The sequence below is a fragment of the Ursus americanus genome, chromosome 3 (assembly GCF_024610735.1).
Source record: "Ursus americanus isolate L20-20 chromosome 3, mUrsAme1.1.p, whole genome shotgun sequence".
Classification (NCBI taxonomy): Eukaryota; Metazoa; Chordata; class Mammalia; order Carnivora; family Ursidae; genus Ursus; species Ursus americanus.
Genome location: NC_142129.1, coordinates 64,112,834 through 64,137,732, shown reverse-complemented (window position 1 = coordinate 64,137,732; position 24,899 = coordinate 64,112,834). Strand labels below are relative to the sequence as shown.

Below are 24,899 nucleotides of genomic sequence, written 5' to 3'. Positions count from 1 at the left end.
AGTTCTTTGTAGATCTTGGATACCAGTCCTTTATCTGTAGTGTCATTTGCAAATATATTCTCCCATTCCGTGGGCTGCCTCTTAGTTTTTCTGACTGTTTCCTTGGATGTGCAGAAACTTTTAATCTTGATGAAGTCCCATAAATTCATTTTATCTTTTGTTTCTCTTGCCTTTGGGGATGTGTCATGAAAAAGGTTGCTTTGGCCGATGTCGTAGAGGTTGCTGCCTATGTTCTCCTCTAGAATTTTGATGGATTCCTGTCTCACATCGAGGTCTTTCATCCATTTGGAGTTTATTTTTGTGTATGGTGTGAGATAGTGGTCAAGTTTCATTCTTTTGCATGTAGCTGTCCAATTTTCCCAGCACCATTTATTGAAGAGACTGTCTTTTTCCCACCGGATGTTTTTTCCTGCTTTATCAAATATTAGTTGCCCAAAGAGCTGAGGGTCCATTTCTGGGCTCTCTATTCTGTTCCATTGGTCTATGTGTCTGTTTTTATGCCAGTACCATGCTGTCTTTGTGATCACAGCTTTGTAGTACAGCTCGAAATCCGGCATTGTGATGCCCCCAGCTTTGTTTTTCCTTTTCAACAGTTCCTTGGAGATTCGGGGTCTTTTCTGGTTCCATACAAATTTAAGGACTATTTGTTCCAGTTCTTTGAAAAACGTTCTCGGTATTTTGATCGGGATAGCATTGAAAGTGTAGATTGCTCTGGGTAGCATGGACATTTTAACTATGTTAATTCTTCCGATCCATGAGCATGGAATATCTTTCCATCTTTTTATGTCTTCCTCAATGTCTTTTAAGAGTGATTTATAGTTTCTAGAATAAAGGTCCTTTACGTCTCTGGTTAAGTTAATTCCAAGGTAACGTATGGTTTTTGGTGCTATTGTAAATGGGATGGATTCCCTGATTTCTCGTTATTCGTGTACAGAAATGCAACTGATTTCTGAGCATTGATTTTGTATCCTGCCACGTTACTGAATTGCTCTATAACTTCTAATAGTTTGGGAGTGGCTTCTTTTGGGTTTTCCATATAGAGTATCATGTCGTCTGCGAAGAGAGACATTTTGACTTCTTCTTTGCCGATTTGAATACCTTTGATCCCTTTTTGTTGTCTGATTGCTGTTGCAAGGACTTCTAGTACTATGTTGAATAATAGTGGCGAGAGTGGGCATCCTTGTCGTGTTCCTGATCTTAAGGGAAAGGCTTCCAGCTTTTCCCCATTGAGAATAATATTTGCAGTAGGCTTTTCATAGATGGCTTTTATGAGATTGAGAAATGTACCTTCTATTCCTACACTCTGAAGGGTTTTAATCAGGAAAGGATGCTGTATTTTGTCAAATGCTTTTTCGGCATCGATTGAGAGGATCATATGGTTCTTGAGTCTTTTCTTGTTGATATGATGTATCACGCTGATTGATTTGCGAATATTGAACCACGCTTGCATCCCAGGTATGAATCCCACTTGTTCGTGGTGGATAATCCTTTTAATGAACTGTTGGATTCTATTAGCAAGTATCTTGTTGAGGATTTTGGCGTCCATATTCATTAGGGAAATCGGTCTGTAATTCTCCTTTTTGAGGGGGTCTTTGCCTGGTTTGGGGATCAAGGTAATATTGGCCTCATAGAATGAGTTTGGTAGCTTTCCTTCTGTTTCTATTTTTTGAAATAGCTTTAGGAGAATAGGTATTATTTCTTCTTTGAATGTTTGGTAGAATTCCCCAGGAAAACCGTCCGGGCCTGGAGTTTTGTTATTTGGAAGGTTGTTTATCACTGACTCAATTTCTTCATAATTAATTGGCCTGTTTAAGAAACCAATTTCTTCCTTTTTCAATCTTGGTAGTTTATAGGTTTCCAGGAAGGATTCCATCTCTTCCAGATTGCTTAGTTTATTGGCATATAGCTGTTGATAAAAATTTCTAATAATCCTTCCAATTTCAATGGTGTTCGTCGTGACCTCTCCTTTTTCATTCATAATTTTAATAATCTGGGTCCTTTCTCTTTTCTTTTGGATAAGTCTTGCCAGTGGTCGGTCAATTTTATTGATTCTCTCCAAGAACCAGCTTCTAGTCCTGTTGATCTGCTCTACTGTACTTCTGGTTTCTGCTTGATTGATTTCAGCTTTAATTTTGGTCAACTGCTTCCTTGTGCGTGGATTAGGCCTGTCCCTCTGTTGCTGTTCCAGCTTCTTGAGGTGAGAATATAAAAACTGCATTTTAGATTTTTCTATTCTTTTGAGTGAGGCTTGGATGGCTATGTATTTCCCCCTTAGGACTGCCTTTGCAGTATCCCATAGGTTTTGGACTGTTGTATTTTCATTCTCATTGGTCTCCATAAATTGTTTAATTTGATTTTTGATTTCCTGGTTTATCGAGTCATTCCTGAGCAGGATGGTTCTTAGTCTCCAAGTGTTTGAGTTTCTTCCAAATTTTTCCTTGTGGTTGAGTTCCAATTTCAGAGCGTTGTGGTCTGAGAATATGCAGGGGATAATTTCAATCTTTTGGTATCGGCTGAGACCTGTTTTGTGTCCCAGAACATGGTCTATTCTTGAAAATGTTCCATGGGCATTAGAATAGAATGAGTATTCTTTGGTTCTGGGGTGTAGTGTTCTATATATATCTAAGAGGTCCAACTCGTCGAGTATGGCATTCAAAGCCTTTGATTCTTTGCTTAGTTTTTGCCAGGGTGTTCTGTCTATTTCTGAGAGTGGAGTGTTGAGGTCCCCTACTATTAATGTATTTTTATCTATATGTCTCTTTATTCTGGTTAAGAGTTGGCTTGTGTATCTTGCTGCTCCCCTGTTGGGGGCATATATATTTATAATTGTCATATCCACTTGTTGAATACTTCCTTTAAGAATAATATAGTGCCCTTCTGCATCTCTAACTATAGTCTGTAGTTTAAAATCCAATTTATCTGATATGAGAATTGCTACCCCAGCTTTCTTTTGAGGTCCATTTGCGTGAAAGATGGTACTCCATCCCCTTACTCTCAGTCTGAATGCATCTTTGGGTTCGAAATGAGTCTCTTGTAGACAGCAAATGGATGGGTCATGTCTTTTTATCCAATCTGCAACCCTGTGGCGTTTAAAGCAAGAATTTAAACCATTAATGTTCAGGCTGAGTACTGAGAGATATGCTTTTAATTCTGCCATGTTGTCAGTAAAGTCTTTGTATTGGCTGTGACTTTCTGTTTTGTATCACTCTTGGGGCCTTTTTACTTTTATAGAACCCCCCGTAATACCTCCTGTAGGGCTGGTTTCGTGGTTACGAAATTGGCTAGTGACTGTCGATTCTGAAATATCTTTATTTCTCCATCAATTCTGAATGACAGCCTTGCTGGATAAAGGATCCTTGGCTGCATGTTTTTCTCTGAAAGAGCTTTAAAAATGCTCCCCCAACCCTTTCTCTCATTCCAGGTCTGTGTAGACAGGTCTGACGTAATTCTGATGCCTTTGCCTTGGTACGTGAGAAACTTCTTTGCCCTGGCCGCTTTCAATACTGTATCCTTGGATCTCATATTTGCGAATTGTACTATGACGTGACGTGGTGTAGGTCTGTCATGGTTGAGCTTGGGAGGGGTCCTCTCTGCCTCTTGGACACGAATTTTTGTTTTCCTTGCTAGATTAGGGAAGTTTTCAGTTACAATTTGTTCAAATATCTCTTCTAGGCCTCTGTTTTTCTCCACCCCCTCGGGGATGCCGATGATTCTAACATTGGATCGTTTCGTTGAGTCAGTAATCTCCCGTAGCCAACATTCGTGGGCGTGGATTTTTTTAAGACCATCTTCTATTTTTATTTTTTCCTCTATTAACCCATCCTCCAATTCACTAACCCTTTCCTCTGCTTCCGTGACCCTGGCCGTCAGAGCCTCTAGTTTTGCCTGCATTTGGCTCATAGAATTTTTAATTTCTGTCAGATTCGCTCTCATTTCCGCCCTAAGGGATTCTATATTCTCAGTAATATTTTCCTGAATACTTTTTTCAAGTCTACTCATTATCTTGACCATTGTTACTCTGAATTCCATTTCTGATAATTTGGTTACATCCATATCCGTTACTTCTGTGGCAGAGGCCACTGACTCACTGTCTTTTCTTTGCTGGGGGGGGCTTCTCCTTCTTGTCATTCTGATGAAGAGAGGTTGCGGGGTTTCCAGAGCCCAAAATTATTGACTGGGTCCCAGGCCATGCCCCTTGTTTTATAGGGATCTTAGAGATGTGGGCTTCTTCTTTAAAGATTTTATTTATTTACTTATCTGAGAGAGGGAGACATACAGTCAGCAAGAACGAAACAGAAGCAGGGGAGTGGGAGAGGAAGAAGCAGGCTCCCAGCGGAGGAGCCCGATGAGGGACTCCTTTCCGGAACGCTGGGATCACGCCCTAAGCCGGAGACAGGAGCTCAATGATTGCGCCACCCAGGCGCCTGGGTTGTGGGCTTCTTGATTTTTCAGCCTGCCTTCTGTGTTCTGGGGGAGGGGCCTGCCGCGTCGATACTCAGGCAACCCTGTTTGGTTAGAGTCTCCGTGTCCCCTGCGAGGGAGGATGGGGATGGGCACTCTCTGAGCCGGTATTTCCAGGCTTTTGTTCTCTGGCGGCTTTCCCTGGCGGCCGGCTATGCCTCTTCTGAGGGTCAGAGCAGCAGAGGCTGCATTGTCGCAGAACAGAGGGATTGCGGCCCGTTCTCCACTGATGTTCTGGCCACTTTAACTCTGTTACTGTTGGTGCTGCTCAACCCTGCAGCGTCCCGGGATGTGCGCCCCACACCCGGCGTCCCTGCCCTCACTTCCAGGGCCGGCGCGTCTCTGTCCTTTGTGTTTCTAATGCCGCCAGCCACCGGCCGCCCCGTCTCTGTCCTTTGTGTTTCTAATGCCGCCAGCCACCGGCCGCCCCGTGCGCTCCCGGGTCTCCCGGTCTCAGTCTATGCCCGGTGAGCACACCTCGATTCCGGAGTTTCGTGAGAAGCCTGGTGGCGCGCGCACCCGGTTCAGGGTCTCAGTCTGCTGTTTCGCGGGTGCCGACCACGAGTCCGCCCGCTCCCCCGTGCAGGTGGCCCGCCAGCCGCCAGCCGCCCTGTGCGCGCTCCAGGAGCTCCTGGTCTCAGTCTGGATCCCGTGAGCACACCGGGATTCCGGTGTTCCGGGAGATGCCTGGTGGCGCGCGTTCACGGCTCACCGGTCTCAGTCCGCTCTCTCGCGGGTGCCCTCTGTGAGTCCGCCCGCTCCCCCGTGCAGGTGGCTGCCGCTTCCCGGCGCCCAAACGCGGCGGCTCCCTCCCCCTTCCGTTTATCTTCCGATATCCATGTACGGTTTACAGCTCCCCTCTTCGTACCTCAATACTCAGCGCTGGAGGTGTTCATTTGTAGAGATCCAGATGCATCATCCTGCGTCTCAGGCTGATTCCGTGGTTATTTAGGCTGGTCTGGTACCTATCCAGCTCGACTCAGGGGACCGGCTGAAAAAGGGGTCCCCTACTCCTCCCCATTTTCCAATTTCTGGTTCCCCATCTGAACATCAAATACCTTAATTTTTTTCTCTGCGATTTTTCCTTAAGTTTTTCTGACTAGGTAGTAAATACAAATGGTTCAAAATACATAATGAGGGAGGCAATGAAAAGTCTTCTCCCAAATCTGTCTTCCACTACACAGTTCACACTTCCCCAAAAGTAAACAACTATTAATTTCTTGTGTATTCTTCCAGAATTTCTTCATGTATATGTAAGCAAATGCAAATATATTTTTTACTCTCCTCCCTGCTTTATTTTTTTTTAAAGATTTTATTTATTTGTGAGAGAGAGGGAGAGAGAGAGAGAGCACAAGCTGGGGGGCAGCAGGCAGAGGGAGAAGCAGACCCCCTGCTCAGCAAGGAGCCTGATGCAGGACTTGATCCTAGGACCCTGGGATCATGACCAGAGCCGAAGGCAGATGCTTAACCGACTGAGCCACCCAGGTGTCCCTCTCCTCCCTGATATTATCCAAAAGATAGTTTACTATATTGAATATTTTACATATTTCATTTAACAGTGTATCTTAAATTTCCAAGGTGGTACACAGCCTCTAAATTCTTTTTGATAGTTGCTTAATATTCCTTTATGTATTTAAATATGTATCTTCCATACATACATTTAGAGAGAGACAGTTGCATAATATTCATATATATACATATACACACACACACACGCATACACATGCATACATAACACATATATACTAGGTTATTTCCAGACTTCCACTTTTGTAAACAGTACACCAGGGAATATCCTTATATGTATGTCATTTCCTACTTGAACAAATATATGTGAATACATAAAATTGCCCATACTGACTTTTTTAATCTAGAAAAAATTTTACATGGTTCAACCTGATACATGTCGAATACGTTTCGAGATGTGTAATTATTGGAGAATACGTGTTTAGTGTCCTTTGTATTTTCTGCTTCACTACCAGATGTGTATGATAACTTGGATGCCAAAAAGAGAGTGGAGACCCACTGTGTCAATGTTCTTCTGTTTAGCTGAGGGCAAAATGCCCATGCACACACACGGATGTTTCTCAGAGTCCTTTGCCAGTGACTTCATTCAGTGACATGTCTCACCCTTACCCTGATCCAGCTCTGTCAGGCTTCCTTACCTTTTATGAAAGCCTTTGCTTTCTCCTCATTCACAGACCTAAGACTAGAGTTCTAAGCCCTTTTTTTTTCCCCAAAGGAGCATTGCCCAAAATATCTTCTTCCCCGCTATCAGTGTGTTAGCCTGCATTGCATCTACCAGATGCAGCTTTACTATTACGTTAGTTCTTATGTGTTAAATCAGATTCTCTGAGAAAGGCTGACTACACAAGACACGTAGGTGGTGTGTACCCTTCTGCATAATAGGCCAACCACTGGAGTCTTGGCTGCTCCAGCGCTGGTTATGTATATGGGTTTGTAGGAGAGAGAGACAAAAAAAAAAAAAAAGTAAATATGGCAGAATTTAACAATTGCTTAATATAGGTGAAGGGGAACAATCTAGGATATACATTGTACTATTCTTTCACGTTTTTCTTGTTTTTTTTTTTTTTCCCCCAGTCACTGAAAGGGAAACTTGACTGAGGCCCCAGGGCCTTGGGGCTTGGGCAGAATGCCACCCTGCGGGCAAAGAGTCAAATTTTCTATAGATTTAACATGTTTTAAAATAAAAAGTTGAGAGAAAGCATAGTTTTGCTGAAATTATTTATAGTCTTCTTCATTACCTATTATGTTCTTCGCTTTTGTTTTGCTATTTCTAGATCTGAAAACATCTTACAAAGTCTGCCCCCAGATTAAAAAAAAAGTACTAATAAGTGATGATAGCAATTTATAATTATTGAGGGTTTCTTCTGTGCCCCGTGTCGGGCATTTTAAGTGGATAATCTCATTTAAGCGTCTTACCAACCTGTTATTGTCTTCGTCATTTTTCCGATGAGGCCACTCAGACACAGCGAGGTTGAACACCTTGCCACAAATCACACAGCTAACATGCGGTAGAAATGCTACTTGCTGCCGAAACTGCTGTCACTGTGCTTGACCTGGTCTTTATTTTGGCCTGAAGTATTTTGAAGTGAGAGATAGATTATCATCTGGCTAAAACTCTGGTAACAATTTCCTGATCCAGATAATGTGATCATCTGAAGGCTTCATGAATACAAGTGGATATACCTGGAGTGGAAAATTGACAAGTTTCTTGACATGTTAATTTGCAAAGCTCTCTGAAAAAGGAACTGTTTTGTGTGCATATAGTTGTCAAACCCTTTCTACCCCTTTTTTGAGTTTGCTTCTTTGTACATACTCACCAGCCTGCTAAGAGGCATTATTGGCTCTTTTTTGGTTTATTTCCTGTACCTTTCCCTGTCTAGTGACTCTTTTCCATCAGAATTTAAACAGGTTCCCCCTTTACTCCACACACCTTCTGGCCATCACCATCTCTTCTCCAAACGAAGCTTTCCTAACAAACGATACCATTGGGGTCTTTTCCTGTTTTCCGCCAGCTCCTCTAAGCCTCCCCAACTCCTGGCTTATACTCCCAACTGCCGATTTCCTTCTAGCAATTTTTCTGTGCTATTCTTTAATTCACAAAACCGAGACTATATTTCCTGCACAGTTTTGTATTGTGATTTTTCTTCCTACTTTAATATTATGGTCATTTTTTCATGTCATTATTTTTGAAACCCTTTTCATTGATGACGAATAGCATACATACAGAAACATACAAATTTTAACCCCAGTGATTTTTCATATGTCATTACCATCTAGATCAAGAAATAGAAATTACACAATCCTAGAATCTCCCCCATCCCACCACCGCTTTCCATCATTTTATCCAACTCCCCAAATGTATCCTGACTTCTTGAAGCATAGATTGTTTTATGCGTATAAAATGCATGGAAATGCAGTCCTACATTGTGTATATTTTGTGTCTTGCTCTTTCACTAAAATGATTGTGAGATTCACCCACATTATATGCAGGTGTAGTTGATTATTCTTTGCTGTATAATGTTCTGTGAACACACATGAATATGTTTTCAAACATAATGTTAATGGGTATATACTATTCCATGGTACAGATATACCATAGTTAATCCATTAATTCTTTTGTTTTTGCCAGGTTTTTACTCTGATAAATAACCCTATAATGAACAACTCTGTATAAATACTTAAACTAATATCTGAGCACCTCCTTAGAATATATTCTAGAAGTGCATTTACTGACTAAGAGGATATAAACTCTTTAAAAGTTCTTAATACATATTGCCAGATTGCTTTCTGGAAAGATTACACCAGTTTACTTTTCTGTTAACACATTACCTGACACATAGGTATTCAGTAAAATGTCGATGTGAACTGAATGTACTAAAAAAAGTCTTTAATATCCTAGGATCCATTTCTGAGTGTTATGTGTCACTGATCTTTCCAGTTCATTATTGTTTCAATTAATTTAGATTTTTGAAAATGTAATAGTATATAGGGCACAAATTCTCTCCCTAATTCTTTTTTAAAAATTACCTGATTATACTTGTGTTTTAAATTTTTACTAGTATAGCTTTAAAATACATTGCCAACTTCAGGGGAAAAAATGAGGATTTCACTGGAATTACCTTACTGGTATTTCTATAAATTTGTGTGGCAAGAATTGACATATGTATATAATCCTACCCAAGGATGATTCTCCATTTATTCAAGTATTTTCATTAAATGCTCCTCGGTAAAGTTTTATAGGTTTATTCATCTAGGATCTGGTTTTCAAAAAAATTTTATTTCCACATATTTAATATTTTGTGGCTATTGGGAATTGGATAATTTCATTATATTTTATAACTAGTTATTCAAAAGCTGTGGAGTTTTATATATTTATTTTGTATTTATCCTCCTGACCGAGCGCTTATTAATGCTAACAGTTTTTTGTTTGGGTTTGGTACCATTTATGCCTTGGGGTTTGTGACCATTTAGTTTCTAAATTCAGAGAGGGAGAAATTGGTATCAGGGTAAATAGAAAAAAGTAACCTTGAGAACGGTTTTAAAAATAGAATTGTAGAATTGATCATTTGCATAACTCCATTTTTTCATGCATTGCTCTCTCTGCCAAATCCAAACCGTTTTCTCTAGCCTTATATTTTGAATGAAGAACTAACTCACACAGTTAAACATAAAATTAATCAAATTTTTAAATGTGAAAACATCTGTCATTACATTAGGTAAATTATTCCTGTAATGAAAACCACATCATTTACTGTTTGTGTTACTATAAATTTACTTTTTTTCATTCTCTTACTTAAAAAAAAAAAGATTTATTTATTTATTAGAGAAAGAAGTACGAATGGGGGGAAGGGCAGAAGGAGAGGGAGAGAATCTCAAGCGGATTCCTGTCTGAGCACGGAGCTCAGCATGGGGCTGCATCTCACCACCCTGAGATCATGACCTAAGCTGATGCTTAACCGACTGAGCCACTAGGCACCCTCTCTGATTTTTTAAACTTCCCTTTTCTTATTTGTTCTGTATTTTGCTTCTCTGTTTCTTTTTAGGAATATAGTAATTTGGGAAAAAATTTTTTAATACTATCAGAAAAAAAAACTTCAGCATAAGTAAGGGAAAAAATGAAAATCTTTCAGTTTCTCTAATTTTTCTCCCTGTATTCTCCTATACTTTTCTGTTCTGGATATTTCTCATGATTCTGTGTCTCCATATACACAAATTTATTTGTCTGAATGCTTTACACATATGTACATGTGAGATATGAGTGTGTCACTTTTGTATCACCTCCTCAGAGGTAAGAAAATGTGTCTAGGTCCCATATATACATGTTATTGCGTATACAATAAAAAAATTTTTTTCTTAGTTAAGCAGTTCTCATTTCTTAAACTTGTAAATTTGTCTTATTACTTTTTTTACTCATTTTAAGTTGTAAGGTTTCTTGGTGGGTTTTTTTGTTTCTGTTTTTGGTTTTGTTTTGTTTTGTTGCTTAATCTTAAGAATATTTTTAAGTATACAGAAATTTGAACCACAAATGTAATCAGAAAATAATACTTTAATCCTAGTTAATCCACATTATTGACCTCCTGTGTCTACATCAGCACCAATAGCAGAGTGTCTGGTACATAATCTCTTGTGTGGACACTCATATGCACTGGCCAAGTCTGATCTAGAAATGAGATCTACTTTTGAGATGGTGGTTTTGCTGATTTTTAGGAAAATACCATCCAGGATCTCGTTTAATCCTCATAAGAGACAGGATGGTTGTTCTGTCTTATCTCATTTGTAAAGTGAAACTAGGTCAGATCAACTACAGATAGTTGTAACGTGCTCTAAGAGGTCGGTAAGCCACGGCTGGGGTTACTAAAATACATATTTCCTTTGTCAAAATAAAAAGAATTCAAGATCTCTGTAATGGCTGTAGAATTGAGTATGAGAACTTCAGAGTCCTGTCTTCTGTAGAATAGAAATTTTATTCTTAAAAAGGCAGATGCTGTAGGGTGTGTTTCTGTGGGCGTTTGTTAAGCTTTGCGGCTGGGAGGAAAGAATGGGCAACAAGGACGCCGTGTTCCCCATCTTGCTTATAAAATGGTCTCACGAGCAGGGGTGGAGGTCAGCAGTCAGGTTTAGCTCAAAGGTCGCTTCCGTGGCTTAGCTACCAGGAGGTTTATTTTAAGAAATGAACTGTTGGAAACTATAGAGGTAAAGTGATGTGCTTTCATTAGAGAGATGTAAAACTGGTTCCAAGGCCTTAAGAGAAAATGGAAATGAAACGTAAGAGCCAGAAATAATTCTACCAACCGCGTAGTTAAAAACCAACAACAAAACTGCTTCAACAGGCACCTTGTCCCTGTGGCATTTGGTTTGTTTGGCACAACGTCATAAAAGTACATGGTCAGTATACTTCCGGTGAAGCGAAGTGAAACCAGAAATAGACGCTGTGCTCCGTCTACTCTAATTCAGCACATTCACAAAAAGGAGGCAAAGTAAAGAAGAAATTTAGGATGATGAATGGATCCAGTTTGCTTATGACGATATGCCATTCTGAAGGTGGATATTGTTCATGGAGAGAATTCAGAGTAAACGGTTTCCTCTTATAATTATGGTAGAAAGAACATGGGTCTTAAACCCAGACAGAGGTTAGTTCGAATACTGGCTCTACCACTTCGGCATTTCGTGATTCGGGGAACTTGGCCTCTCTTTTTCATTATTTTCTTTACCCAATAAATAAGCAAAAGTATTCCTTCTTCAGAAAGTTGTTGTAAAGACATTATCCTCTTTCACGCAGTTGTCACACTTTCCGTGGAAAGTAGAAGAAAGATGCTTAAAATCTTTTAAGGAAGAGTGCCATATAAAAAAATAAACAAGATCAGCCTGGTTACACATTATTGTATCACCTGATTCTATTCTTCAGTTAGTTTCTGCCCCTCCTTCTTGGAAAGAGGTTGCTCAACGGTCTGAACTGTGTTAGGGTTTGTTGCGTCTGAAACATCCCTGGGTGACTGTGCATACCACTTGTCTGTGTAGTCATTTACGAGTGAAAATGGAAAAAGGTAAAAAGGTAAAGGATTACTTCTGTTTCGGCTGGTGGGTTCATGGAGCCACTGAGATCCCTGTCTCCACCTCGACCTATATCTCTGTCTCTTGCCTGTCTTTATATCCTATCTATGTATTCTAGCCATCCTAATTATTCTCCTTATTTATTTTGTTTCTTTTGAAATAATTTTGAACTTACAGAAAAGTTGTAAAACAGAGCTTTTTGTTTTACCGTTTGAGAGTAAATTAGCAATATGATGTGTCATCACTTCCAAAAGCAGGGATATCTCCTACATCAGTCATCAAAATCAAGAAATTTACCATCACAGCCATGGACCCCTATTTATATTTTGTTCAGATCACGTACTTCATAGCAAAAGGATCCTGTTCAGAATTGCATGCTGTCCTGTCCGTTTAGTCTCCTTCAATCTGGTATAGTTCCTCAGTCTTTCCTTAACTTTTCAGTATCTAGATACTTTTGAAGATTACAGACCAGTTATTTTGTCAAATATCCCTCAGTCTGGGTTTGTCTGATATATGTCCCTGAAATTAGATTGAGGTGATGTATTTTTGTTAGGAATATCACAGAAGCTACGTGTTCTTTTCATTGCACACTAAAGGGGAGTGCACAGTTCCTATTTGTTACATTACTGGAGACAGTTAACCGTGATTGCTTACTTAAAGTCATGTCTACCAGATTTCCCTACTGTAAAATTACTCACTCTCTCTTTATGATCAGTATGTGGGAGATGGTGGTTTCAGACTATGTAATATCCTGTTTCTTATCAATCTCCCACCCACTAGTTTTAGCATCTATCTATGCTTCTTGGCGGAATTAATTATTACTCTGATAGTTGCCAAATGGTGATTTTTCTAATTCCTTCGTTCCTTCTACATTCATCAGTCGACATTCCACTGCAAGGAAAGGCTTCCTTCTTTTCTTTTTTATTTATTCATTCTTTTATTTATATCAGCATGGGTGCATGGATTTTAAAAATTATTTTTCATTTATGGATATTTTTAATGGATTGTAGTCTGTTATTATCATTATTTTTGATGTTTAAAGTGCCCCAGAGGAGCCCCTTCATTTTTATTTTTTTCCCCAAAGATTTTATTTATTTGTTGATGTATGTATGTATGTATGTATTTATTTGACAGAGGGAGAGAGAGAGAGCGCAAGCAAGGGGAGTGGCAGGCAGAGGGAGAAGCAGACTTCCCGAGGAGCAAGGAGCCTGATGTGGGGCTCAATCCCAGGACCCTGGGATCATGACCTGAGCCAAAGGCAGATGCTTAACCAACTGAACCACCCAGGCGCCCCAACGGAGCCCCTTCAAAATGTCCTCCTCATTCTTGGGGCACTCTCTGGCATAATGAGATGAGCCAGGCCCGTCTTCTCCCTGCTTGTATCCCAGTAGCCTGAACCAGGCCATTGCTGCCACCACCTCCCCTACATCCTTCTCCTCAGTTGGGTTCTGAAATCGTGCCACTGCCTACTTGTTGGGACTCAATTCTTCAGGAGGGGAGAGGAGGAAGAAAGACATGGATGGATGGATAGATAGGCAGCCTGACTGACTTTAAAAAAAAATGTTCTGCCCATATATATTAGGAAATAAAGACACTAGCTCATCAATCTGATAGGGAAACAGATATTTGGATAGTCAGAAATGATGGTTATGCCCCAAATAATTTATTTCAACTTTGGAATGTGTCTTAGTCCTTTGGGCCGCTATAACAAAATACCAGAGACTGGATGGTTTATAAACAACAGACATTTATTTGTCACAATACTGAAGACAAGAGAGTCCAAGATGAAGGCACCAGTATGGTCGCTTTCTGGTGAGGGCCCTCTTCCTGGTTCAGAGCAGGGGTCTGCTCACCACGTGCTCACATAGTGAAAGGGGCTAGGGAGCTCTGGGGGGTCTATTGTATAAGGCACTAATCCCATTCATGAAGGCTCTCCCATCGTGACCCAAGCACCTCCCGAAGTCCCCACCTCCTAATATCATCATCTTTGAGGGTTAGGATTTCAACGTATGAATTTTTAGGGGACATTTCAGACCATAGAATGTTTCTGTTGTCTACTGATGTTTGAATATGGGTCCATTTACTGTTTTGAGAACTCGGGGCCTAAACCAACCCAAGTGCTCCAGCCCTTTATCCTACTACTTCTGTATACGGCCTCCCTGTCTGAAACTTCTTCCTAAGGCCACTATTTGCTGTTATCTTGGAATTAGGCTTAACAAGAAACCATATTCTTTATGCTTTTCTTTCCATTGTCTTTTGCCCTATAATGCGTAAGTAGATGCGTGGTCTACAGATCAGTACAGAGAAGTAAGCACACAGGATTTTCCTCCTCAGGAAGCCTTGTCGGGAGACCTACTTTTTGCTCTTCCTCTTCGATGGGGATTGCCACGTGCTCTGGTTTCCAGCACCCTTGCTCTCACGAGGGTTGATATGCCTCCTAGTATGGTGAAGAGAGAATCTGATAGCCACGGGAGGGAGGTTTGCTTTATTAAGTCTAGGGGTGGGTAAGGTAGGCGAGTGGGAGAAGAGAAGGAATTTGATTGAGACAGGTTGATTGGAATGAAGCAATTACTCTGGGACGACTTTGCATAACAGAGCTGGTTGGTTAATATGTTTGTCTTTCCATCCTAGTCCTTTAAGCCTTAAAAAAAAAGAGAAGCTGTTTGAGATTGGACCTTTTTTTTTTTTTTTTTAATGTGTTGCAGTTAGGCACATGTCCAGATGAATCCTAATTTCACTAAACCCGCCCCAGAAGACTACTGAATTTATTTGAAATCACTGAGTCATGAAGATATAAGTATATAGTGAGGACTTAATAAACAAACTCTGATTTCAAGAATATCAAATTTATGAAACTGAGCAATACTGTGGAATTAGGTAGTAGTAAATTAGAAATGTAAGTTTAAAATACATAAACCATATGCAATTTTTGTAACTTTAAAGAGGCAAATGGTTTACTGTTTGGTCTTGAAACGAGAGATTTCTTCTTTACAAACTGAACTGTAGATTTTTTTGAACATTACAACTATTTTTAGAGACATTTTTTATCACAAATATGTTAGTAGGTGTCCTAATGTGATACCATGTTTTTGGGGTTTTTTTATTTTTGGGGGAGAGTTTTTTTTTTTTTAAAGAAAGTATTTTAAAATTTATTAAATACACATCGGTAAAAACTTTTTAAAAAGCATTAAATACAGTAAGATAAATAAAAATATTTTATCGGAATTCCTTTGGAATCCCAGCTACCACTTCTATTTCATGCCATTATCTCAAACTCTCTATAACTACATAGAACCTGGTAAAATCTCTTCTCTGGTTTCAAAATCACTATTGACTCTTTGTCCTTTGAAGTTCTACCCGTAAACTGCTGGGAAGTGTTTCCAAGTATTTTACAGCTGGTCTACCTCGTCCTTCCTCGTTGCTGAAATCGTGTCCAAACTTTACATTAGAGCTGTGCGTATTGATCCCTGCTTAAGCCTTTTGTTCGGCCTCTACCTTCCGCCCAGCTCTCAGTGCCGTGAATAAACTTATTTCCTTTTACCAATCATGGGGGCATCCTCTCGAGCTTCCTTTGTTTATCGCATAGTTTCATCAGAAATGTGTTTGTCTCAGACTATCTGCCACCCGCCTTTTGACAGCGCCACGTGGGCAGTGATGCATCGGTCAGAAAATAGCCCTTACAGAAGGGCCTCCCATGCGCATGCTTGGTACCAGCACCGTACTCGATGCTGCGGATATTGGGGCAAATAAACCCATCACTGCCTTGGTGGAACTGACAGTCTAGTGGGAACAACTAACGAAACAAGCGAGTGCGTACAGTCGAATGACTGCAAACGTGTGAAGTGCTTTGGAGAATAACACGTGGGAGCAGGAAAAGGGGCATGGGTTTGGGAGGTTGAAGCTGAGATGTGAAGATTGAACACGTATTCACTGGTTGAGGTCTGGGTTGAGGAACATTTCAGGCAAAGAATGGTTTTTGCTCTTCTCATCATCACTTTTCACCCAGTAATGAAGTAGATTCTCCTACTTTTTAGCCGAGCCACCTGCTCACTGTCATGGATGCTTCTTCCTTCTTCTTGGGCTTTTGCCTTTTCACCGTTCTGGTTTTGTGCTATCAACCTATGTTGGAGCTCCTGAGGTCAGTGTACCCCAGTTATTAGACTAGGATCTACCAGTAGCAGGCTCTTGATGTCTGATTTGTCCTCTGCCTCCTACCCTGTTACTCTCTTTTCTTCCTTCCATTAACTCCATTAATCCCATAGGTGGGATTTCACTGGGAAAGCACAAGCCAGCAGTGGGCACCTTAGAAGTGATTTGTTGATATTGAATCCCTTCCCCTAAACACCTGGATTTCATTGTCTGCAACCTCCCCTCCTCATCTCAGTGACATGAAGATTTAAGGTGATTGAAAACTGTCTCCTCCCTAAAGGAACTGTAGGTATTTTGCTTTAGATCATTAAAGGATATGTATATTAACTGCGAAGTTATATATTTTATCATCGTGTTTCATCTCTTTGTCCAGTACTTTATATTTTAATTTCTTGATTCAAGTCATTCAAAAATTTCAGTTTTTATAACCAGCATTTGAAATTTTTTACTATATTGATATTTACTGCCACTAACACCGTGTTGTTACCTGGTAACGTAAGTACAAATAAGCTTGCAGATACACATCAACAGAAATGACATTATTATACTCGTACAGAGTGACCAAAGTGTGCTCTCCTGACATTGGTTCTTCTTCTTCTTCTTTTTTTTTACCGCAATACATTGTAACTGGGTAGCTGGTCAGACTGTTTCTACAGCCAGGCTCTTTATTGAACCATAACCAAATCTGGGGCAGAGAGACAGAAAACACACAATTTCCTTCACTTGATTTTTCCTTTTTTCTTTAAATATATGTATTTATTAAAAGAACATGAATATGAAATAAAGACTAATGTATATGAAAACACTTACCATAATGAAACTAAAATGAATTGTAAAGTACATTATTAGCCAGTGGTAGACTTATCTTTAACTTCTACCATTTTATTGTTCTAAATAGAGGATAACCCATCTTATTTTAAAAATGGTTTCTATTTGGGGAGCCTGGGTGGTTCAGTCAGTTGACCGTCCAACTCTTGATTTCGGCTCAGGTCATCATCTCAGGGTCATGAGATGGAGCCCCACATCGGTCTCCTTGCTCAGTGGGCAGTCTGCTTGAGATTCTCTCTCTCTGCTGTGCTCTTTCTCTCTCTCTCTCACTCTCTGATATAAATAAATCTTTAAAAAATGTTTTACATTTAATTGTGGTAAAAGACACATAAGCTCTGCCTTGAAAAACTCAAACTCTGGTACCTATTGAATATCTTTCCATTCCACCCTTCCTCCTGCCCTGGCGGGCACCATTCTACTTTCTGTCTCTATGAATTTGACTCTTCTAGGCACCTCAGATAAATGGAATCAAAAAGTATTTGTCTTTTTCAGAACTGACTTATTTCACTTAGCATAATGTCTTCAAGGTTCATTCATGTTGTAGCACGCATCAGAATTTCGTTCCTTCTGAGGCTCCATAATGTTCCATTGTTTGCATGTGTCACATTTTGTGGATCCGTTCATCTGTTGATGGACACTTGGTTTGCTTCCACCTTCGGGCTCTTGTGAATGCTGTTGTTCTAAACATGGACGTACAGACATTTCTTCAAGACCCTGCTTTTAATTCTTTTGAGAACTTATCTTATTGGGCCCCAACCTTAACACAGAGATACAGACTCTAACTATTTAAACAATGCGGGAGGGAAGGAGAGAAGGAGGGAGGGGGGACAGTCATTCCAAAAATTAGGCAGATGGTAATCTGTCAGTCACGTGAGGTTATCTAAGTCTGCTTCGGTGTTTCTCAAAGTGGTGCTCGTGAACCAACTGCATTAGAATCTCCTGGAATGCTTGCTAGAGGTTTTGATTCTGAGGTGCTTCACCAGAGTTCACAAGTCTGAATGTCTTGTGAGACTCAGGAATTTGCACCCCTGGTGATTCTTACACACACTGAAATGTGAGAGGTACTGCCCCCGTGGCAGAGAGAGGTCTCAGAATTTTCCTCTGTTTATGCAGATGAAGGCTCTGCTCCCTGCCACTTTCAGCCCCTGCCTTACTTTGGGGCACATTCAGCCCAGGCTATCCCATGACACACTTTCTTTCCCAGTCTGTCTATATATTGTAGCCCAACTACAAGTTTTATAAATGTAACAAAGGATGGCCGGGCCTGAGTTTGCAACCCTAAACTTTGATCTGGGCCCTTTTTTATTCAAGGCCCTTTCTTCCTCAGGATGCCAAGTGGCGATCCACTGTTGCTTTATGCCTGCTTCAGTCAGGGGCCAGTGAACAGGTTAGGACTTCCTCCCTCGGCCTTGTGGTGTCTAGGTTTACCGGAATTCTTAAAGGGACCACTTCTGTTTTTCTTAAGTGAACATTTTAAATACGACACAGTGTATTGCAACCCTCGGGACGGTGATTTTAGACATTTATGTTGTATGGCCAAATGACGAGTGTGACATTTTCGATAAAACCAGCCAGGTTCTTCTGCATTTTGAAATCAAACTTTTTGTCTTCATCCCGTTATCACATCTTGCCTGCTCATCACATCTGCTGTGTGGGGTTTTGCTTTTGATTGTGATCTAAAATTTGCACGTGATTCATTTTCTTCTCAATATCAACTTTTCTTCAGATAATGTTGATGTGTTTTCAGAAACATTCTCTTCAAATTTTGGGGTGATACAGGAGCATGTGTAATATTTGACTTCCATTAAAAGTAATGATACTAATAACATACTGTTTTTTTTTTTTTTAAGATTTATTTATTTATTTATTTGACAAGATAGAGACAGCCAGCGAGAGAGGGAACACAAGCAGGGGGAGTGGGAGAGGAAGAAGCAGGCTCCTAGCGGAGGAGCCTGATGTGGGGCTCGATCCCACAACGCCGGGATCACGCCCTGAGCCGAAGGCAGACGCTTAACCGCTGTGCCACCCAGGTGCCCCTGGGTTTTTTTTTTTTCTCTAATGAAAGGAGCTGTGGAGACAGTGGGGGCAAAGCCATAGTAAGGAAGTTTGGTTTTGTAATAGCCGCCTTTCTCACAGAGTGCTCCATACACATTTCTGTTCTTTAACTGATTGGGTACTCCCGTAATGTTTAGTTTTGGGCTCATTTCTACAGCCAGGTTTTGTGACTTGCATTTGCTCTGTTGAAATCCCTTCTAGGAAAATGTAAATGATGTGAGGGCGGGGATAGGACTGCACCAGTTCACACGGTGCCCGGCATGATGTATAGTACATAGCAGGTGTTTAACATATAATTCTTGAATGAATGAAACTTAACTTGAAGCTGATTATAATATATTTTATATGCTGCTCTCGTTTCTGCTAAAGATTCTCTTTGCAGTTTTCTATTACACTAAACCCCCCCCCTTTTTTTTAATCTAAGAACTCAATTTCAAGAGATTGAGAAGCTTACCTGCCTAATAGCTCTGATTGGACCAATCGATGCGATGTTTGAAACACATATTTGATCCCATGGGATCACTTATTTTTCTGTGTTGAAAACTGAGCAGAACTCCCGACACCAACCAGTAATTTCACAAATTTATTCTGTTGGTTGGAAAGGAGACAACGCTCCTGACTGTGAGTGATGTGATGTCAATACTTCTCCAACCTAGGCTGATTGTTAGTGAGAGATCAATGCCATCATTTTACCCACAACAGGCAGCACGTTTGAGTCTGTGTCTCAGGATACCAGATAACCTAGGAGAGGGAGCCTAGTCTTTTCTCTTTAGAAAGTTTGGCTTCAAGCCATACACACTGAAAATCCTTTTTGTGTCAGTGCTGTTTGTTTTCACAGAGTCTATGGTCTGTTGTCAATGGAGGGCTCAGAGCGGCCCTTTATGGAGCTTTCTTTGAGTAGCCTTTTGGGATCCAGGGTCAGGAATGGTCAGCCGAACTTACTCTCACAATATATAAGTTTACTCGGATTTAGGAAAGATAGTAGCAGAAATCCTTTGAAGAAGATTTGTACGGCATCATGCAGTATTGTACAAAATTAATTGCGGGGGGGGGGGGTCTTTTGCGTTTCTCGTCTTCCAGTCCAAAAGGAAGAATGCCTAGGTTTGACTATTTAACATAGTGCTAAAGTTTAATGGGTATTTTTGGTTGCTTTAAGATCTTCCAGAAACATTATTACCCATAGCTACAAAGTAACAGGACTCAGACCTAAAGACACCGTGGAGTCCTACAACAGGTTGCGTGAGATCAGGCCCGGAGGGCTGCCCAGTTGGATTTGTTGATACCCCTACTTTCCTGAGTAAACATGTTTCCCTATTCATGCGCCCCTAAGCTTTTAAAGGAGTAAGCAAGGTTTTAGCTGTGCGATTTTAACAGCAGTCAGAAAATTAAAATCTAACATGCTGCCTACCTAAAAGTTGTATATCAAGATGTATTAAAATTAAGATCCCCACTAATGTAAAAAGTAGATTGCCTTTTGTTCTATTGAACCCTTAGATTTTTTTTCATATCCTAACATTCATTTATAATTCCTTCTTTTTGTAAGCCCATGGTGAGTGTGTACATGGAGCTGCCTGTCTTGCCCAGCCCCCACACCCGCCACAGTCAAATCAGCAGACGTTTAGCAAGTATTCACTTCACCGTCAGAACGATGCCGTTGTGTCAGTTGCAGTCCATCCTCAGTGAATCCAGGGTGTAACCATTTTGGTGGCTAACATATTCTTGGTGTCGTTTTAATTTGCTTTTCTTTCATCCCTAGTCAGCTTGAACCTTTTCCCATTTTTGTTTGCTAACTTTGTTCCTCCCTCCTTGGCTTAGCTGTTCCTTTTGGCTCATTCTCTCATGGGGTTATAACAATTGTCATCAGAATCCTGACCTGAGAGCGGCGGGCTCCCGGGCAGCATGTCTTCAGCAATTAGTACTTTTGCTTTCTGTCTCTTCTTCCTTTCTTCATTATAGTGGAAAACGGGAGTAAAGTGGATGGTATTGGAAACCATGGAAGGGAAAACTAATCTGAACTGGAGGAGACTCCCATGTAAAGTGTATTAAGCTGAGTTGGATAACTCCAGTTTTGATAAGTAATGGGAAGCAGCGTGAGATTATGTAATGATTTGGCATTGTTGGCGGACTTGGACTCCAACAGCAGGCCTGCCATTCTTATGTGGCTAGAATAAAGCCTACCTCACGACACTGCCAAGAGCACTAAATGAGATGACACGTGAGGGCCTCTCCTGTCCTCTCTCCTTTGCGAGGGTACCGGCAACAGTCTGGTGGCGAGGGCGGGAGGCCGGATGACACCAGCACTGAAGATGGAACCTCTATCTTGCCCCAGCTCCACCCTCTTCTTCCCTGCCGTTAGCATTTAACATGTTTTCTCCTTCAGTCTTCACAGCAGCCTTATTATGTATCATTATTCCCATTTTTCTGATGAGGAAATTGAGGCTCTGAGAAGTTAAGTACCTTGCCCAAGGTCATGGATTTGGTAAAGGATTTGGGTTGAGTTCTGTCAGATTCCAGAGCCATTCCCTTGCCACAGTGCCAGACTGCCTTGTATAATGAGTGTGTGACTGAGGAATGAAAAGGAGTTAATGGAGTGGCCATTCCACTGTTCTTTCCACTACTTCACTTGGTGAATGACTAATAAGCAAACACTCCCAAAGGGTATTTGCATTTTAAAAGAGGAGCTCATTAACCCTAATGAATCTCTAATTGGTGGAATATGTGGGGGAGATATTTCTGATCACTGGGGCTTTCTCCTGTGTCTTCAAGGTGCCTGGCTCCCCTGTTCTCCTTCATGGATTATCAGCTGTTCTGGAATCAGAATTACATAGTAGAATGCAGTCACATACTGCTAGTCCGCCCCAAATGCCATTGAATGAATTGACAGGGAGTTGTGCAAAGATAGCCAAAGGAAAGTAAGTGTAGGTTAGCACCCTGGAAAATGAATGTTTGAAAGCTGAATAACAAATTTGACAATTTTTAGGGTCTTCTGAAGAATCAGGTAAGAATAATATATTTCATAATCAATTTTAACTTCAGAAACATTCTATCAACGTTTCCCATATTCTGTTCATAGACCTCTGCAAGATGTTTAATGAGTATCCGCTGAATAAAATGCTCCATAGTCAAATATATTGTGAAAAAAGTTTTAAAATTTTTCTTTCTTTTCTTTTCTCTTTCTTTCGGTGGGAGGGAGGACAGGGAAGGGCAGAAGAAGGAGAGGGAGAGAGAGAGAATCCCAGGCAGGCTCCACAGCCAGCATGGAGCCCAGTGTCGGGCTTGATCTTACCACCCTGAGATCTTGACCTAAGCTGAAATCAAGAGTTTCACACTTAACCAACTGAGCTACCCACCCAGGCTCCCCTAAAGTTTCTTGACCGAAGAATTTCTCAGAGCCTTTCACGTGTTTAAATGCATTGGAAATCAACTGGAAGGGAAGGCATTCTGCAGATTTTTCTCATACTTTTGACCATAGAAATCTTTTTTCCATCTGAACCCCTCAAAACTAGTGTTTTGTAGACTGCATTCTGAGATACTCAGTTCTATATAATTCTTCTCTAGTTAAAGGAAAGAAAACAGTTTTCTGTATTCACAGCTTTTCATATTTAGGTAGGCTCCAGCCCTGTCCATATCAGCCCATTCCCAGTCCTGTTAGACCCTAGGGCCTTCCAATAGTAATACGCCTCTTCTCCAGATAAGATCTAATCATTAGCCCACCAAATAGAGACCAGATTCTCATTTTTATTGCCTATTAAGCTGATGTTGAAGAATATGGCTTCCATCAAGGACCAAATGGATTTCTGAACCCCAGAATTAGATTGAGTTCCATCCAGTTACAGAAAATGCTGGGCTGGGGCAGGCTTTCCCAGGTGGGAGGAGGTCTCTGTGGGCAGTCAGAGCAGACAGAGCCACATGATGTCTGTGGTCCACCCATTCTCAAGGAGAAGAAGTAGGTGCAGAGTCATGTGTGCAAGGCCCCTCAAATTATCAAGCCATGGATTAGAAAGTAGAGGGAGGCCTTGGTTAAAGTTAGTAGAGCTTCCTCCACATTGAAGGAGGCCTAAGGAATGAGGGTACTCCCTCACCCCCTCTCCTGCCAGAAAGTCTCCTCTGGGTAACCCAAATAGGCATTGGGGTTCCTCTCCCATCACTGGGGATTTCTCTCCTTTTCTCCTTATACTGAGTGGTCGCTCTTCACCACCATTTCTCCCCGCCATTGACCCAATTCACCCAGTAGAATAGGATTGTAATGATACTCTAATGACCATCCCCTTGCTTGTTTCCTCAAATAACTCAAACATAATTCAGCCTTTTATCCTAGGAAAGGTGGAATACATATAGTCTCTAGAACAGGGATCAGGAGGGGCACCTGGCTGGCTCAGTTGGTAGAGCATGCAACTCTTGATCGAGGGTCATGAGTTTGAGCCCCACGTTGGACATAGTGATTACTTCATAAAAAAAATTAAATAAAAAACAGGGATCAAGAAACTACAGCCTGAAACTTGTTTTTATAAATAAATTTTATTGGAACACAGCCACATTGATTGGTTTCTGTATTGTTTCTGCCTGTTCTCAGCCACAAAGGTAGAGTTGAGAATTTTGTGACAGAAACTGTAGTACCCATGAAGTCTAGAATGTTTACTGTCTAGCACTTTATGGGGAAAATTTGCCAGTCCCTAATCTAAAATATAGATGACTTTCACTCCAGCTCTTTTAAGTTCCAAAAGAGCATCCTTAGTATATATAGGTAGCCTTTATTATTTACTCTAAATAGAAACTGCATTTTCAGCCAAGAAAATTGCATGGTTGTTATATAAGAGGGGTTGTTGCTTTTTGTGAAATTGTTTCTAGCCTTACAAACTTCTGGAAAGGTATCAAGGGTACTGTATTTGCTTTGAAAGATGGGAAGAGGCTTGCTGTGGTCAGAAGTGTTTGGCATCATCAGTGGAAAGGGAAGAGAACAGATAATCTGTGGGGCTTATGGAAGAAAAAGAGTTGAGAGAAGTGTCTAGGGGCCCAGAGGGTTGGACCAGCACAAGATCCCTTTCGGATCCTTGGGCCCTTCTCTTCACTGTTCTGTAACTCAGACTTGATTCTTCCACGTTAGCCCACATCCATTGGAACCTTCTACCAGACCAAAGAGTCCCTAGAAATGTTAGCGACTAGGTTCTGCTCCCATCGTGACTGCCTTCTACCTGGGAGACTTGGGGGAAGTCACTGAGTGCCTCTGCCCCTGGGGGTTCTATTCGTTTTAAACAGCTGATTCGCAAATGATGTTTAATCTATCCAGTGTATAAATCAAGAGTTAATGGATAATTTGAGAACTAAAGTACCTTATTTCACATTTGTCCATGCATCTTTCTTTATTGGTGAAGTATGTAACTTTTGTGGGGGTTATAAAAAATTAGAGAAAATAACTGAATGTTTCTCATGATAAAATAATTCTTCAGTGGGAAGAAAAAACCTTCAAAAATTATATTTCACTGTGACCTGTTCTTTTCTGTTTGTGGTTTGTGCAGTTTTCATTTTGTGCCTTTGTTTATAGAGAATAATCTCGCAGATGGCATTTTTCCTTGTAATCAGTTATTGTCCTATCTGAGTCATCGCCAGACATGGCATTTCAGTAAATAGTGATTCTACAATCGCTTCCAGGCAGATAGATGTGTTGTGTGATGTCAGGAACACCGGCTGATAACCTTTCTGGTTATTCAGGCAGTAGGGAGGAATGGAGAAAGCTTCGTACAGACACACAGCTTGAAGTCAGAAAATGGCAAAGTAAGCGCTGACTTTGTGTTGAATGATTTTAGCCCAAATACAGTGTTTGTGTGGCT

The 24,899-nt window shown here is 40.8% G+C and overlaps 1 protein-coding gene across 8 annotated transcripts in view; it reads left to right on the top strand.

Annotated features, from left to right (window-relative positions):
* The window catches only part of UMAD1 (UBAP1-MVB12-associated (UMA) domain containing 1), a 215,959-nt gene that overhangs the window by 120,346 nt on the left and 70,714 nt on the right, over positions 1-24,899 (top strand). Inside the window, exon 1 of one of the 8 annotated variants that reach the window (XM_045793181.2) lies at positions 11,927-12,032. The exons of the other annotated variants lie outside the window; for them this stretch is intronic. Within the exon in view, the coding sequence (XP_045649137.1) occupies positions 12,023-12,032 (10 nt within the window). The 5' untranslated portion in view covers positions 11,927-12,022. Of the gene's footprint in view, positions 1-11,926; positions 12,033-24,899 lie in introns of those variants that run through there. 8 annotated transcript variants of the gene reach the window in all.